Raw genomic sequence first — 18,986 nt, forward strand, 5'->3', positions numbered from 1 at the left:
TGGTATAAGAATTGCCCAGTTGATTATTTTGAAAAATACTTTGGCTTTTCTTGTTTTACAAACAAGTACATCAGCTTGTGACGGGTGATTGTATCTTCTAATGATTGCCATTACAGATAGTGAATCTTCACAATCCGTTTGTAGTCTGTGATGATCCAAGTGATGTCAAAAGACAGAATGAGGAAAAATAACTGAACAATAATTTCAGCTTTTACCATGGAATAGATTTTCATGAATTAAGAGCCTCATTAAAACCAATCTCCTGCTCGACTGCTCATTCTTTATACTTAAATATTAAGAAAAAAGAAAGAAAAAGGTCAATACAAGAAATTACTTCCTAAAAAGGAATCAAAAGGGTTTTTTCGCTACAATGAGATGTCATTGTAGGCAGTTACAATTCACAATGACTAGTTTAGTAGTGTAGGCACGCCACTCAAATTTTTGTTCTACTTAATCTGCAGTTACAATTCATAATGATTGGTTTAGAAGTGTAGATGTGCCACTCAATTCTTGTTCTACTTAATCTTAAGTCTATTTCTCGCATTGTGTTCTAAAGCTTGTCGATTAGACATTGTAGTCATCTAACCCAAGATCTCTTAAAGCAGAAGCAGCAGCATCTTTGCAGCTTTCGTGATTTGTCTTAGCAATCCTTATCAGCTTTTCAAGACCTTTCTCCAGTATGATCGGTCTGCATCAGAGATAAAGATTGTTGTTTTCTAAATGCACTCTTAGATTGTCTTCTTGAAACCAGATATACGTTGTTCATGTATTGCTTCAAAATAAGGGAAAGCAATTATGCATAGCTGGGAATTACCTATTTTCGGGATTTCTAACGGCAAGATTACGAATCATCAAACAAGCTTGTTTCTGCATCAGATGGGCTGAAGGATGTTTCTCCATAGCTTCAGAAGCAAGATCAACTGCCCCTGCTTCAACTGCCTTGGCTGCATTTGCAGGGGAACGCAATGATACAGCACGGATAGTTGACATAATCTGCATATTTTTAGCACAATGTGCAGTAATTCGATACAAATTTAGAATTTTGACTCAATAATAAACTCTTAACTCACGCAAGAAAGTCCTTTATGACTGGGAATAGCGCAATACCTTCTTAAAACTAAAATAACTCAACTACAAGACCATTCACAACAAACAACAAACCTTTGAATAACTTAAGATATACATACCTCTTGCAGAACAGAAGGCTCCTCTATATAGATAGAAGAAAGACCTATCATCTTAGTAATTCCTCCTTTGAGAACAACAGCATCTTTGTTTGCATCGCTACCTGCTAACTGCCATGCCATTATCAGTAAAACATCAATTAAAAGAATATAGAGAATTTAAAAATTCCATCACGCGAATTCCATAACTCACTCAAAAGGCTATATAAGAAAATTTATAATTGTTAAAAACTTAAGTGAACCAAAGACAATCAAAATAAACCTGTGTCAGCAGTGAGCAAGCTGTCTTTGATAATACTTTGTTATTCTGCTGTATGCTTTCATCTATACATTGAAAAACCACATCCAGACCACCATTTTCAGCAATCGATTTGCATATTTCATCCTGCAGAGACTTAAATCAAATCGGGAAATATATATAATACAAAAATTGACCCCGCAGAAGCAAGCTAACCTAACAATGGTAAAACATATAGAAAAATCAGTGTAATTTCAAATTTTCTAAAGAGAATGGAGATACAACAAAGCTATATATACGACCAATACTATTACCTAATCATGTTTTTAACAAAATTCATTATCTCCAAAGAGAACAATTAAAGAATATCTTGCAGAAGGACAAATTTCTTTCAAGATATTCAGATTTCACAATCTTTTTTGTTGTATGCAAACCAAAGATGATCTGGATGCAAGTTTATAATATTTTCTTTATACGCAAAACAAGAAACATGTTGATTTAGAATGCTTCGGGATATAGTTATGTTGGTAATACAATTTTTTATCAATGTTTTGAGTCACATTTTAGGATACATCATCTTGTTTTCAAAATTATTGTGTACTATGTTTTCATCGATGTTTTCAGTCATTCCATGATCTGATGATCTGATGATGGTTCACGAATTATGATTCAAAGATTGATATATATATATATAGAGAGACAGAGAGAGACGATTATTTACGAAAAACATGAACTGTCAAAACATCATGTCTATTAAGAAAAATGTTTTGTTAGGCCCTAATAGCCAATAGGTCCCACCCAAACCTTAAACACAAAAAATTATAAATCTGCATTTAAGCCTTGTACCACAATACGCCCAAGTTTCAACACCAAGGTTGAAATTTGCAACAAGTTGCAAAAAGAGAAAGATTGCAAGTTAAGGCATTAGAATTTAGGAATAGTGAGAGTAAGAGCAAGAGGAAGACCAAGTGTGTGAAGAGTGACATAAATCCACCAATGAATCAACATATTATTCAAGCCTCAAGGTAGGCATTGGCCCTTCATTACTTTTTTTTTCATTGTTCAATTTAGTAACTAGGTACCAATTTTAGTGGAGAAATTTAGTAATTAATTTGTGTCCTAGGGGTTTACAATTTACATTGTCACAAATTTCAATTTCAATTTTAGTTTTACAAATAAAAAAAAATCACATTTTAAATTATTTATTTTATAACAGCAAAATTAATATGTTTAAATCTATATCTCAAATTATTTATAAATGTTTCTTTTGCAAATTTGCATTAATATTTGATTAGAAATTTAAAAGTTAAAGTTTACAAGTTAAATTAGGCTTGTCTTTTGTGTATCCTCTTATTTTGTGCTTCGTGCAACCTGAAAGTAAACAAAAGCAGAATCCTTGTTTGATAAAAGTTGAAGAATTAAGGATCCATATTTTTTGTGTATCCTCTACTTCTGTGCTTCGTTGAATTAAAATTTAAAAACAAAAATCCTATTGTCTTGAGCCTATGCATAGTTTGTTATTTAATGGCATTATGACATGTATTGTAACCATAAAGTTCATTTCTTGCAATGTCATTGAGTTCTTCTCATAGCATGAGGGATAACGAGGATCACAAAGAGCCTATGGGGATTCAATCAAGGACTGCTAGTGCAAATGTGGGAAGGGTAAGGTAAGAAGGGGATGGAAGTGATGGGAGGTGAGGCAACTAGTTATATTAGCAAGGCACATTTTAGCTTTTGATTAAGGAACAAACAAGTTTTTGAGGGGACCTGAAACCCCTTACAACAAGTTTTGAAGGGACTCGAAACCCTTAGATTTTACAAGGACCCGGAACCCACAATACAACACTGCCAAAAGATTAAACATATAAAATCAGCAGCCCAACCTCAGCCAAATCACCAAAGAAAATTCATTGAAGCGCCAGCTGAAAGAAAAAGTAGGCCAAAGCCATACACACCAAAAGAAGACTAAACAAGAAAGTCCAAGGGTTTTATCAAGGCTCCCTTAACCTTCAACAAATACCAAGGGTTTTTCCAGGCACCCATAACCTAAGCATTAGCAAGCAAAGATCCCAACACCATAACATCCAGATCCGTGAATAGAAGCATTAAGGAATAATCTGGAACTAGGGGGTTTTGAAAGGCTCCCCAAACCTTCACTTTGGGTTTTGAAATGGCTCCCAAAACCATCAGATTGAAGCTATCAAGGACAATCCATCTAAAAGTCAGCAGCCTTCCACCACATCTCCTCTCCACCTCAATAGGACAAGGACTCACCTCAATAGGAGCTGAAAAGACACAGACAACCAGCTGAAAAAGCCAAGCACCGATCAACCACACAAATTCCAGCAAAAAAGGAATAAGACCACACCGATTTGTTGGACTATTGGGTTTTACCAAGGCTCCCAAAACCTTAAAAAGGAGAAGAGGCAAAAATCCATCAAACTCCAAGCACACATGCTCCACCAAAGTCTCCACCTCGATAGGAGAAAAGTAACAGAGCCCCAACAACATGGAGATGAAAGCATTTAGACAACCGGCCTCAAAAAACAGGGTAATAAAAACCCCCAAAAAACTCCATCCAACTTCACCCAGCCAACCACTCTTCCCCTCAATAGAAAAGCAAATCACCTTTGTAGAACAGGCTGAGAAGAAAACAAAGATGAAAGGCAAATCCACAACATAGATCCTCTTGAGAAAAATAGAAACAGCAAAACACACAGTCCACAATCGTTTAGAAAAGTAGGACCAGCATCCCTCAAGAGGACCCCCAAAAAAAGGAAAAAAGAGGGCCAAGCAAACCCCCAACCCAGAAAACAGAGGTCGTTGGAAGCAGAGACCTTGGTTAAAAACCTCTTGCAACACCCAAGCCCTATCCTTGAGCAGAGAATCACCAACCAAAGGACATCCTAGGGGGAGAGAAAAGCCCACAAGCTCAAGGGGAAGAAAGACACCAGAAACATCAATTGGGACTGCAGAGTCAACTGCTTTGGCTACTCCACCCGGATCCCAAACTCCCCATCGCTCACACACATGATCAAAGTAGAACCACCGTCGGGAGAAAAACAATGGCCCAAAACCCCACACCAGATCACACTAAACAGGGCACACAGAGGAGCACCAACATGTCTCCAACTCAGCAAATTTGAGAAGCCTCGATCCAACACCAAAGCCCATCTCAGTCCCCAAGCCACCATCTTCCTCCTTGTCTGCCTCCTCAGCTTCCTCTTCCTCAGCAGAAACCCTCACCCCTGAACCATGCCCGCTCCCGCTCCCATTCATTTCAAACTGGGATTAAAATTTGTTACTTCTTGTTAAAACTAGAAATTATTAGAGAATTTTGCCAAAGGCCCCTTTGATAAGAAGTTATCTTTAAAACAATTTGCCACTAAATTGCAAGCAAAAATTGGGTCATTTATGGGGGGCACTAAGTTATGGAGATGTAATTTTTGACAACTTCAATTTCAAGGCAGCATCACAAGAATTAATACACACCTCCTTTCTATCACCAGCAAGGGTGTAGGAGTTTGTGCAAGATTGTCACCTAAAAAAAGAATCGAAATTACATTGGTGACCAAAGTCTTATGCCTACCGCATTCCCTCAAGGGCTCCTACTTCTACTCCTAGTAGTACTAAAAATACCCAAGTCCACCAGTTTCAGCTCGTTCTACTTCTACTTATGCTTTTCTATCTAGTTCAAGAGCAGAGGCAATAGAGCCTAAGGGGAAATGAAGAAGGACCACTAGTCCTATTGCAAATATGGTGGCAGAGTTTTTCAATGTGCAGAATAGAGATGAAGTAGATGATGCCAATGGAAAATTCTTCTTCTTTGTCAATGGCATTCCATTGCATGTGGCTTGGTCTCCTTATTATAAACAGGTTATGGCAAATATTTCCAAGCAAGACTATCATATGTGCCACCAAAGGAGACAATGACAATAATCTTGATAAGAACTACTCCAAGATTAATATTCCGATGGAGAAAATGAAGCCTACTTAGTTCACTATTGGATGCAACATAATAATGGACAGGTTGACAAATATCAGGCATTGTTCAACCATTGTTAGGGGTCAATAACTATTGAAGCCTACTTAGTTTATAGTTGGTTTGGGTGTTTATGTTTTGTTATGTATGAGTTGCCGAAAGGTTCCCGTGGGGTAGTTGGTAATTAGTGATAGTTGGCAACTTGGCCAATCGTCGAGTCTATGATTGTACTGGCATAATTGAGAATCCAATAAATATATTATTATTCTGCCATAGCTGTTCTGTAATTGTTATTTATGCTTAAATATATGTTAATGTTATTATGATATGAAATGTTGGTACATGTGGAATATCTCTATTTATCCGTGAGTTTACTAACCTCACCGTAAGGACTAAACATTTTGGCATCGTTGCCTGTACGAACTTGGAGATAACTATGGCTCCAGGAGGAAGGAATTAATGGGCCGGCCATTTAACCAGCAATTAACTGTCGTCGACAATGACACACACGATGAAAGTACCGCGGAAGAGGCACGAGAGGATCAGTTGAGGGCAGACTTGGTAGAGTTGTGGGACGTGTCGGTCACGCAATACATGCAGAGGGAGCCTCAGAAGAGAGTCGTCTTTGAAGGCACGGTACGTGGTGAACTCACTATCAACACTCCCGTCTTTGATCTGCTCAGAAGTATTCCAAGGTTGCTCGCCAGAAATCTGATTGCACTCCAAGACCGAAGAGAGGAAACTGCACGAGAACTTTGTCGGCAACAAGTACTCCAAAGGTATGAAGACCGGAACTGTAGGGAGGAAGAGGAAAGGGATACAAGCCGACGTCGTATCCCTGGCACGTAATGCCCCCGCGGCCAAACAAAGACAGACGTACCACTACCACCGAGGGAGGAGACGAGGGAACTGTACGAAGATCCCTCTACATAAAAGAATAGGCCAAGCGAAGACGACAACTAAGGGAAGTTGCTGACTCAAGGAGCCCTGAGGAACGTAGCAGAAGACGGAGTGTGCGTCTGAGTCGTAATCGGGAGAGACAAAGACCGTGTACGTGGAAGGAGTTGGACGAGGTCGCCAGGAACTTGCCACTTCCGGGCGTAGCGAAGGAGGTTCTTGTCGACCAGGCCCCACACTCGAAGTCGCGCGCAGCCCGTCAGAGTATTTTGAACAAGGGGAGGAGGCGGTACGAGATCTGCATGATATCACCAATATTTTTGAAACGACATTATCCTGCATCAGGAATTTATCCTTGATGGAGGAAACCAAAATAGGAGGGTCAGATCCAGAAACCTCGAGAAGGAGGGACTATAGGAGCGAGGGTGACCAAAGCCCTGCGGACAGGGGTCCAACCAGGTCAAATGCGTACGGTACCTTCCAGACACATAACACCTTTCGGGCATATAATAACTTCTAGGCACTGCATAAAACCCTCCAGACGAAAACAATGGCACACACTCCAGAGAAACAAAAGCTTCCGAAATTCACGAGCAACGGGTCGGAGGACCCTGTACGACATTGTAAGACATGCGTGACCATTTGGGAGGCAAATGGCCAAGACGACCAGGATTACTAGTTCAAGGCATTTCCAGCCACCCTACGAGGAATAGCAATTGACTGGTATACGGACCTGGATGCCCAATAAATAACATCATGGAATAACCTGAAGAAGGCTTTCCAAGAGGAGTGTAAACTCCTATGAGATGACAATGAAATCCTGGCGGAGATTTACCATACCAAGTAGGGAAAAAGTGAAAGTGTGCAAGCCTATAACAGAAGGCTGAGGGAACTGCTCAACAAAATGGAGAACCAGCCAGTTGATGGCCTAAAGAAGAGATGGTTTGTTGAAGGACTGGTACCGTCCCTCAGACAGAAGATGAAGGTGGTCCCTCTGCCCTTGTATGAAGAAGCATACAACCGCACAATGGATATTGAGAGTGAAAATAAGACATCTCGAGGGAAGCATCGAGTGAGTGATGGTGATAGTACGGATGAAGACAGTGACGGGGAATCCAAAACCGTACAAGCACTCCGAAGGGATATGATGAGGATGATGAAAGAACTAAAAGCTAACAAAGAAAATGGTAAGGAAGGAAAAAAACTATGGTGCACTGACTGTAACACAGAAGGGCACACTAAGGGGAGTTGCCCTCAAAAAGCCTTCTGTGACATCTGCCAAGTAATGGGACATTCCATTAAGGAATGTCCATACAACTTGAAAGCACGGAGCACCCAAGTGCTCTACGCCCAACCCGACCAAGTCACACCGCCAGTGACACCTCCGAAGCCGACAGCAAACTCAAACACCTCTCCTGGAGGGTGCTGAAACAACCAGCAGGGTAACAACAGGTCCAACAATAACTGGTCGAGGAGTAGAATTCAGTACGACACATGATCCAATACCGAAAATGCAACGAATGGGGTCACTTTGCACGAGAATGTCAAAATGGAGATAACGCGGGGAGTTTGTTGTGCAAATGGTGCGGTCCGGGAAATCACAAGGACGAGTGTCCAAAGCAAAAAGGGGTGAATATGCTAGAGGTAAAAGAACCGGAGGAAGGTGTACTGGCAATCACAAGATTGTAAAACAAGAAAGCCACATACCCTAACCCTCGTGCGGAGAAGGAAAGACTCCTAGAAGCTAGGGCAGACATTGAATGTGCGATGGCAGAAGAACGAAGGGCCTCGCATCCAGCTGCCAGTACCCCACTTCGATTGGGACCAGAAAAAACTGTCATTAAGTAGATGTTACAGACCACTATACCCGTACGGGTATCCGACCTCCTCCAGACTATGCCGCAGTTGAGGATGGCCTAAGCAAATGCAGTCGGTGACACCACCGCTGACCAGGAACACCGAACGACGACAAAACCATCTAGTACGGCTCTGGTGACGGAACCTGGTATGAATGCCATAGATCCTATGCTGTTCACTGTAAGCATTGGACGGAAACCTATCATGGTAGAGATGGAGATAATGGTGCAGAAGCTCACAAACACCATTGTGGATGGCGGGTCTGGAGTCAACGTGCTACCGGAAGAAACTTGGAGGGGTCTTGGCAAGCCTACCCTCTGGCCACCAACATTCCACCTCATCGATGCGGATCAACATGGCATCAAACCCCTCGGGACTCTCATCGCACAAAAGGTGGTGATCGGGACACAACAATTCCTTCTGGACTTCGTAGTCATTCCACTGGAGAGAAAAGCATACGACGCCCTCCTCAGAAGGGGATGGTTGATCAAGGCTAGAGCCAATCATAACTAGAAGAATACACTCTCAATCGAAAGTGAAGGTCATAAGTATGTGATTGACCTGAGGAACCAGGCCGTCAGTGAAGAGCTTGCGTCATTTGACTCCGACACGGAGGACTCAAACAGATGGGAGTGGCATTCCGAAGGAGACAGAGGAGGGAGGGAACCCAATGAGGAAGGAGTGCTAGAACTGGACGGATTCTCTGAAGATGGAACTAGTTCATTGGCCGGACTCTTCCATTGGCAGATGGAGGACTACGAGGTCTTCCACCTAGAGTGCCACATGCTACAAATATGCGAGATTGGGGAATCAAGTGGTCGTACGAAAGAGCAGTCATTTCCCCCGGAGTACGGTAGGTACCAGGACGGGATGGCACGGGTGGATGACACACCAGCCCATCGGTTTGAACGAGACAAACCTATCAAGTACGAGGAAAGGGATGTGAAAAAAGTCAATCTAGGCAAGGACGAGGACCCGCAGGTGATACTCGTAGCGGATGATTGGAACCCCGTACTGAAGGCGGTGGCCTTCAGGATATTCCTGCAGTACAAGGACGTCTTTGCCTGGACCTACAAGGACTTGAAGGGGGTACCTCTGGAACTGTGCGTACACCGCATATCCCTCGTACTAGGAGCCCAACCCGTATGGAGTAGACGTACAAAATGAACAAGAACTAAGCAGCCAAGGTGAACGAGGAAATCAACAAAATGTTGGAGGTTGGGATCATATTTAAGGTGGAGACAAGTGACTGGGTCTCCCCAATAGTCATTTCTCTCAAGGAGGCTAACCAGATAAGGATATGAGTAGACTTCAGGTACCTAAACGCAGTAACAATCAAAGACCCATTTCCAATCCAATTAGCGGACATAATCTTGGAAGAAGTAGTTGCGCACGAGATATACAAGTTTCTAGATGGGTTCTCCGGATACAATCAGATAAGTATTGCGGAAGAAGATAAGCTAAAGACTACATTCGTGGTGGAAGAAGGGGTGTACGCCTACAATCGCATGACCTTCGGGCTATGTAATGCACCGACAACCTTCCAAAGAATAATTTTACACATCTTTGACAAAATGTCCATAGGGAACTTCAAGGCGTTCTTGGATGACTGGTCTATTTTCAGTGATCAAGACACTCATCTGAAAGCACTCAGAGAATGTATGGAGAGGTGTTGAAAAGCTAGGCTAGCTCTTAACCTGAAGAAGTGCAGGTTTATGGTACCGCAAGGAAAGCTCCTTGGCCACATTATTTGTAAAGAAGGCCTAAAGACAGACCCAGATAAGATAGGGGTGATCATCAACATGGAGAATCCGATGAATGTAACAGGGGTGAAGTCATTCTTAGGCCACGTTGGCTACTACCGGAGATTTATCAAAGGCTTTGCACAAGTCTCCTGGCCCGTAAACAAGCTGACAAGGAAGGGAGAGTCGTTTGTATGGGGTACGGAGCAGGAAGGAGCCTTCAAGGAACTGAAGGATCGGCTGGTGAGTACATCGATACTGGTGTACCTGGATTGGAATAAAGAGTTTCACATACATGTCGATGCCTCCAACTTCTCCATTGGTGCTACCCTCTTGCAAGTGGGAACGCAAGGACTGGATCACCCCATTTTTTTCGCCAGCCGACTTCTGTCAAGGGTCGAACGGAACTACAACACAACGGAGACGGAGGCACTCGGGATGGTGTACGTGGTACAAAAGTTTCACCACCACCTATTGGCTACTCCATTCACGTTTTACGTGGACCATCAGGCACTAATGTACTTGATAAATAAACCGATCATCCAAGGTCGAGTAAGTAGATGGTTGTTGCTCTTGCAAGAATTCACCTTCACCACTATTGTGCGGCCAGGGAAGTCCCATGTGATAGCCGATCAACTATCAAGGATCAGGTCAGGAGAGCTGGTCAAAGGGGTGAACGGGGACTTTCCGGATGCACACTTGTACCTCTCTACTTCCACATTCCCAAAGGAGATGCCTCCGGGGAACGGTGGAAGCTGGCACTGAAGAGTAAGACTTTCCAACTGATCAATGGCATGTTGTATAAAATGGGACCTGATCAAATCCTGAGAAGATGTGTCATGGAGGAAATCCCCAGTGTCTTGAAGGAAGCACATGACGGGTTAGCAAGTGAACACATGGGACCGGATGCAATTGCACGGAAAGTATTTCTGGCCGGTCTATGGTGGCCAACTCTACATGCTGACATTCGGGAGTGGGTGGTCAGGTGTGACACTTGCCAACGTGCAGGAAAACCACTCAAGCGGGACTTCATGCCCCTCTTTCCCTCTCAGCCATAGGAGCTATTTGAACGATGGGGTCTGGACTTTGTGGGACCCTTGAAGCCAAGTAGTATGCATAGGTGCAAATATATTGTAGTGGCTACAGAATACCTCACTAAGTGGGCAGAAGCAAGAGCCCTACCAGATAAGCTCTAAGTACGGCATGGTTCTTGTATGAACAGATCATCACTAGTTACGGGATACCCCTTCAAATCACAAGTGATCGGGGAGTGCATTTTGTCAACCAAGTAATCCGTACCATGACTGTGGAGTTCAAAATCTTTCACAATCTCTCTAGTCCATACTACCCCCGGGCTAACGAACAAGCTGAAGCAACCAACAAGGTATTGGTGTCAATAATTTATAAGTCGTGCGAGGTGGAGCAGAAGGATTGGGAGGAAAGGCTACCAGCGGTACTGTGGGCTTATCGCACGACCTACAAGGTCACTACAAGGCATACCCCATTTCAACTCATGTACAAACAGGAGGCAATGGTACCTGTTGAGTACACCGTATCAAGCCTACGGGTGGTGGTGGATAATAGGCAACGGAGGGTAGCGCAACAACAACGGAAGTGTTGGCATGACAAGCACCTACAGCGGGTCAACTTTCGGCCGAGGCAGTTGGTTTTGAAATATAACGGTCGGAACAAACTCCAACTGGGGAAGTTTAAAGTTCGTTGGCTCGAACCCTATAAGATCAAAGAGGTCGGCAAGAATGGGGCGATGAAGCTATCCACCTTGGATAGCAATCCAATCAGGGACCCAGTGAATGGTTCAAATTTGAAAGGCTACAGAGAACGAAACAAACCTGTGATAGGGATCAACATGTTGGGGTACGCTTCAAAAGGAAACTGGACCATTGGCCAGAGTAGGGAAGTGGAAGAAGACCCAGTGGTGAAAGCAGAGCCCTATCAAAGAGATGAAGATTGGGCTAAGCCGCTTACATGCATGGAAGAGCGGCTTGTGTCAAAGTGGGTGGAAGGTGTTGTCGTTCGCAGGATCCATAAACACCTGACAAATGCGTATTTTGGGGACCCGGCTGTGTGGGTACCGATTTCAGGTCATTGGAAGAAGCGAGCCCCATATGAGGGTCTTTGAGAAGGGTACGTCGCATATGATATCGACGAAGAAGCCAAATCCAAAAGGAAAGCCGAGAATGCAAATAAAGGGGAGGAACCTGTAGACCTGGAGAAAGAACTTGACCTAGAAGAGTACAGGGCAACTTTAGGTCCCTGTTTAAAGATGGTGCTGAAAATGGAGGACTTGTTCATCATTGCCTCCCAACCAAGCGAATTGGAAGTCAGACCAAACTCATTATACCGGGTGATACCTAACCCCACAGGGCCCCTGGAGGTTGACGGAGAAAAAGTAACATGGCACCAACAATACGGAGGCCGCTACATTGACGGGCGGTATAAGGGGGTGGGACCTGCTCCGTTAGTTGACAAGATATGGGACCTGGAGTAAGCGGGGACGTGTTGTGCACAGGAATGCTACAAGAGGATGTCGCACGTATGTATGTGGTTGCACAATTCGGAGATAAAGTTAAGGTCTCAAGATGACCCCTCAGGAGTGAAGAGGAACATAGAAGATGAGGACGCTGACCAAGGACCAAATAAAAGGTGGAAGGCAATCAAAACGAGTGGCAAGGGAAGCACAAAGAAAAAATCAAGTACCCATATAGCAAAGAGGAAACTAAGGGGGCGAAAAGATCATTCAGAAGTGTCCGCAAAGGTGCTAAGCTACCATGTAGATCACAAAGGGCGAATTAAACGACATACACTGATCCTGAGGCACCTTAGTAAATTGAAGGTACAAAAAGTTGCATTTAAGAAATATTGTCAAGTGAAGATTTTAAAACAATTGTTAAGAAAGGGGTATTAAAAGTTGAAAAAGAGAAGTATATGGAAGAGAGAAAAAGGCCAGGGTTAACAAGTATTAACAAATTAAAGTGTAAAGCAAAAGTAATGGAAGTAGGGAAAAACGCATTTAATAAAAAGGCACTTATTTTATACAAAATTAATGAAGCATTTATGCCTAACCCCAACACTGACAAAAGCAAGTGATTATAAAGACCCCCAAGAAGCCCAATTGTATACATCTCAGAGAAGAAATCGAAGTAGAAGAAGCAGACTTGGTAGCAAGACGAAATCGAGAAGAAGACAAGGATCTACACAACCAGGCACAGAGGAGAGATTAAATTCATACGATGTACAGACTGATCATACGGATGAGTACGGAAGGAACCAGTGGTTAATCCATACGGCGTACGGATTGCCCGAACAGAGGCGTGTGAAGACCAAGCATCTAATCCGTACGGTGTACGGATTGTGCGTATGGACGTGGCAGAAGTTGAGGCAAGCAAGGCACAACGAAACACCCTGTACCGTGTACAGTGTACGGCGATCACAACTAACCTATACAGTTTGTGTCGATCATAGCAAACCAGCCCATACGACATACGGAATTCACAACACAACGTACGACAATCACAGCATAATAGTTTGTACGGGGTACATTGCAAACCGTACGACGAGTTGAGAAGTTTGTACAGCAGCCTACGGTTGCCGACGCAAAGAAGGAGAAGACCGTACGGACAGGAAGAAGAAGACCGTACGGACAGGAAGAAGGGCCGAAACGGGGAAGTTCGTACATGCAAGGAACAAGTACATATAAAAATTGAAAGCATTTGTTGGAAAATTCGTGCCATTTGTATAGAGTTATCTGCAGAGTTTGCGAATGTTGAAGAGGTTGTACAGTCAAGAGAGGGAAGTGTACAGACCAATCCATACGGTGGAGAGGCAGCAACTAGTACAATGGTTCATATGAATTGGTGTGAAAAAATTTCAGACAGTTATAATAACGATCAAGAGCTTGACAGGAAAACAGACAGGAGTACGAGGCAAAGAAATTACAGCACAATCATGACTGATACAGACCCAGCCAGCAATAGCAAGAAGGCGAAAATCAGACCAAAGGTAAGAAGGACTCGGAAGGAGTTACTACAGAAAATGTGGCCTTCGAGAGTGATCGACAGTGAATGTTGTGCTTGGTGGGAGGAAACCCCTCCCGACCATGTGATAAAAGATTCTCTCAAAAAAGGACAGGTGGACCATGCCATTCAAATGCCAACATTCAAAATCAAGGATTTTGAACCGGTGCTGTGGACCATGGTGTCTAGATACAACCGCCAAGAAAGGGCCTACATCATTCAGTTCCAGGGTTGCACAGTACGGGTTTCCTTCAAGGCTGAGGACTTCAGGAGGGTATTCAATATACCCGAGAAGGGAGCATCTGTAGCAAAACCGGCCAAAAATCTCACCAAAGAGAAAAAGTGGCTACTGGACTTGGTGTGTAGAGATGACCTGACAGAAGAACAATGGAAGAGCCCTGGTCTGACAGTAGGGGATTGAAGCGTGCTTTTATTGCACTGGGATAGTGGAGGATGTTGATGTACTTGGTGAAAAGTCAACTCACAGAGGCCAGCCATGCATTCGATATAGCCATCTGGATGATAGGGTTGATGAATGGCATCAAGTGTGGCAAAGTTTACAACTGGAGACAGCTTTTAGTTGAGAGGACTCATGATTTCCTCAAACTGGAGCACAAAACATTTTATATGTGTCACCACGCCATCAATCTATTCTTGGATGCAGTACGCTTACAAGTACCTCCAAAGATGGGTACTTTTGAACCACGCAGTAGGGTGCAACCCAACAAATCATCCATGTACTCTTATGCCCACCTCGACACTCTTGGTGATACCATATAGCCAACAAAGAGGAGGAAGCTGGACGTAGCAGTCGAGGTTGAAGAGGATAGCAGCATGGAAGATTCCGATGAGGAGGCCGAAGAAACTGAGGAGCAGGAGAGTGGATGAAGGATTCCGAATGGCACCACACACAGCCAAAGAAGAAGAAGAGGAAGCGGAATCACGGCAACAAGAAGGGGAGGAGGAAGAGCAGCATGGAGGACTGCGAGCACAGTGGAAAAGCACGCGGATGAAACTTACACCCCCCGAATTACCTCCTTTAGCGCACTTGGTACAGTAGGAAGCACTCAGAGTGGCTAGCCCGGTAGGCGACGTAAGACCAGTAGGAGTGTTGTCCAAGAGAGTTGATGAAGGCGAATTGCCAGCACAACGACGAGTGTCGCTGCCGCAGATCAGCTTGGCCATACTCGAATCACAAGTCGTACTAGCAGCAGAGTGTAACAGTAGGCCAGCAGATCGTACGGGTAGTGACCTAGGCGGCATAGGAATGATGGACCGTACGGTGGCAGAGGCGGTCGTACAGCATAGTCTGGAGGTAGCAGTACAGGAGGCAGTCGTACCAAAGGAAACTACGAAGACAGTCGTGCACGAAGTAGCCGTACAAGAGATAGGTATAGGTATGGCATGTACTAGTACGGAGGGGACCATAGCAACTGAGGGTAGTACGGTACCAGCAGGGGGAAATGAGTCTGAGGATGTACCAATGGCAGGAGGAGACGGTCTGGAGGAGTTGGCAGTACTGGACACAATGGCTGACGAGGATATAGATGCATCTCTGGACGGGTGGCTAGGATAGTTTGCACTCACACCTCACCTTCCCACTTCACCCTCACCGTAGGCCATGGTAGTTGGACGAAACCAGACACAGCATAGAACCACTCTTATCACAGATCAGGATGAGATGATGTCTGCAGAGGAGTAGCACAGAGCAACTGGAGGTGGTGGACATGGCTCGAAGATCATTGATGTCGAGGAGAGCGGGTCCAGAGTACCACCGACAGGTCTTCACCTCACCCTGCCAGACCCTAGCGATCCAACAGGCTCGCTCCAGCGGTTCCTTGGGGAGCTACAGGGGATCTTAGATATAGCACGAGGAATGCCACAGTTGACTGGACGAATGGATGCCAGCAACTCAGCTGACGCTAAGAAGTTATTCCACTTCATGACTTCCGGATGTGTGAAGGAGTTTGCACGCCACTTTGAGCAGCAGGGGTGGCCAAACAATAGTAGCCGGAGATGGTACAGGAGTGGACGCACATGCGATTGGTGGAGGGAGTGGGCACCTTGGGAGCCACCTTGCGCAGTATGGAGGGATTGTTCTGGAATGTCTACCTACAGATGCGAAAGAGTCAGATAGAGCAATAGACCCAACGACTGTACGTAGCAAAATTGGAGAAGGGAGAGGACCATCGACAGGTCTTCACCTCACCCTGCCAGACCCTAGCGATCCAATAGGCTTGCTCCAGCGGTTCCTTGGGGAGCTACAGGGGATCTCAGATATAGCACGAGGAATGCCACAGTTGACTGGACGAATGGATGCCAGCAACTCAGCTGACGCTAAGAAGTTATTCCACTTCATGACTTCCGGATGTGTGAAGGAGTTTGCACGCCACTTTGAGCAGCAGGGGTGGCCAAACAATAGTAGCCGGAGATGGTACAGGAGTGGATGCACATGCGATTGGTGGAGGGAGTGGGCACCTTGGGAGCCACCTTGCGCAGTATGGAGGGATTGTTCTGGAATGTCTACCTACAGATGCGAAAGAGTCAGATAGAGCAACAGACCCAACGGCTGTACGTAGCAAAATTGGAGAAGGGGAGAAGCGTGTGAAGTTAACCGCAGTAGAGAAGAACCTGAGGATTGAGATGGAGACAAAGGTGACCACTTATGAGGGTCGTTGCAGCATGCAGGAGAAGGAGGCACGGGCGCTGGTAGCATAGGTGGCTGACCTTACTTTGCAGATTGAGTAGAAGGACAAAAAACTATTGGAGGTTGCGCACATGGTCAAGAAGGCACGGGAGCGTGTTGTGCGTTGCACACGCCCCCTGTCGCCGACAGGGTCCCCCTTCCTGTTTTTTTTTAGCCTTTCGTTCTCGTCCTGTTGAGTTTCGCGCAAAGTGTCTCGCGTCTTTTCGAGCGAGTCGGCGACTGGTCCGTAAAGTGATGTTGGGAGAAAAGAGCCGATGATTCCATTAGGCTAGTCTAGCCCTCGGGCACGAATCCCAAAGATTGTTCCAAATTGTAAGAATCGTCGTGAATGGGCGTAAGATGATAGAGAATGGCGCAGCCTGCCAGGCAAAGAGTACTGCGTCTAAAGGTCGCACGAGGACCCAAAATTGTCATTTTTAGCTTGAAAGCGAAGAGATGGATTGCATACGGTTTGTTTTTGCAGAGTTTACAAGATTTGAATGAAGGATGATTTTCGCTTGCTAGTGAAGGAGGAACGAAGTCCGTTGCAGAATGCCAAAGTCCTCCAAACACGCCCAAGTGCCCAAGCTCGCACAAAATGGGCCCAAGGTTGAAATTTGAGAAAATCACTAAGTTTGCAAAACGCCCAAGGGGCCGAATTTCGGACCCTGGGGTTGAAATTTGAGAAAATTGACAAAGTTCAAAAACTCCGAAATTACACTTTAAAGTTGCAAAAAACCTCTGATAGGTCTGAAGTTTCACTTAAATTGGCAAAATCGCCCTAAGGGCCGAATTTCAGACCCTGAGGGTAAAATTTCAAAAAGTTAAAAATTCCAAAATTGCCCAGTGGGCCAAAATTTGAAAAAATTCAAAATTTTCCCAAACTGGCTCAAGGTCCGAAAATGCTTTGAAAATTTGCAAAAGACCCCAAATGGTACGAATTTCACTTAAAACATCCAATTTCGGACCCTGGGGCCAAAATTCATAATTTTGTATAAATTTGCAAAAAGGTGGTTAAGGTCCGAAATTCGTGGAATTTGCAAGAATAGGGAGAAGGTCCGAAGTTTTTTTAAGTTGTAAAAGTGTGCTAAAGCTCCGAAATCCCACAAAACGCCTTAAATCTTCGAAATTTGCAAAACATGCTGAAAGGTCCGAATTTGGCCTAAAAACGCGAAATTCCAAACATGCTAAATGGTCCGAAATTCCTAAAATTTGCAAAATGGGGCTTGGGGCTTAGGGTCCGAAGTTTTTTTTTCAAAGTTGCGAAAAGTGTTAAATGGTCCGAAAATCACCTTTCAGTTCGCAAAAACATCTAAACGCTCCAAAGTCTTTCAAATCGCAAAATCTTCGAAATTTGCAAAATCATGCTAATGGTCCGAAAACGCCTTAGTAAACAAAAATGTCTAAAACATCCGAAAATTCCAAAAGGCGTCCAGGTCCAAAACTCCGAAGTTCTTGTAAAATCGCGAAAATCGCAAACGCATTAAAGTTAGTGAATGCTCCGAAATTCACCAAAGACGCAAAAATCGCTAAGGACGCCATAGCTCCGAGGTTTGTATAACTTGCAAGAAGCGTTCAATAGTACGAAGTTTGCCCTTAGGGTTAGTTAAAACGAAGTTTAAGTTTTGGAAGGGCCTCCATATCCCCAAGGTCACAAGGTGGAAGATAGACGCAGAGTTCGCAAACTCGCCAGAAGGTCCGAAAATGAGAAGATAAAATGCCATTCAAATTTGAAAAACCCTCTCCATAATGTCGAATTTCATATAAAGGAGGATCACGTCCGATTTTGGAAGGGAGATAGAGCCAATTTCGCGCATTTTGCATTCAAGGTAAACCGCTGCAAACCATTCACACTCAAGTTCAGATTGCCAATTGCCCGAGGTAAAAACCGTAAAAATGATAAATTCCTTTCAAACAATAAACGCGAAAATTTGAATCAAGGACATAACCGTTGGAATTCAAAACTTTGCAGAATTGTCCATTCATCTTTACGCAACAGGTCGGGCAATTCCTTGCCATCCATTTTCGTCAAGTAAGTATGCTCTGTCTTTCTTGATCGTCCGAAATGCTTATAAATCAGATAAATGTGTGTGCGAAATCTGATTGAAATGCTTAAATTTTCAAAGTTCGCATCTCTCTCCGTTTATAGAACGTTGTGCAAAGCAATCAAAACTAGAATTTGCTCCTAAGATTTAACCAGACATTGCATTTTTCAAACTTAGGAGAATTTTTCAAGCTTTGTCCTGTTGACGTGTATTTTGTACACTATCAAACACAGAATAAAATACCGAAGGGTACCTTATCCTCTCTTGAATAAAGCCTCTGATTGCTGAAGATATCGCGAAAAAGGATCAATCAGGATG

At 44.0% G+C, this 18,986-nt stretch overlaps 1 protein-coding gene across 1 annotated transcript in view; it reads right to left on the reverse strand.

Annotated features, from left to right (window-relative positions):
* The window catches only part of LOC131035484 (uncharacterized), a 170,377-nt gene continuing 151,391 nt past the window's right edge, over positions 1 to 18,986 (reverse strand). Inside the window, exons 5-8 of the mRNA XM_057967190.2 lie at positions 1,447 to 1,569; positions 1,188 to 1,295; positions 815 to 993; positions 1 to 688 (exon numbers count right to left, since the gene is read on the reverse strand). Coding sequence (XP_057823173.2) covers positions 565 to 688; positions 815 to 993; positions 1,188 to 1,295; positions 1,447 to 1,569 — 534 coding nt within the window. The 3' untranslated portion in view covers positions 1 to 564. The remainder of the gene's footprint in view (positions 689 to 814; positions 994 to 1,187; positions 1,296 to 1,446; positions 1,570 to 18,986) is intronic.

The sequence above is a fragment of the Cryptomeria japonica genome, chromosome 10, assembly GCF_030272615.1.
Source record: "Cryptomeria japonica chromosome 10, Sugi_1.0, whole genome shotgun sequence".
Taxonomy (NCBI): Eukaryota; Viridiplantae; Streptophyta; class Pinopsida; order Cupressales; family Cupressaceae; genus Cryptomeria; species Cryptomeria japonica.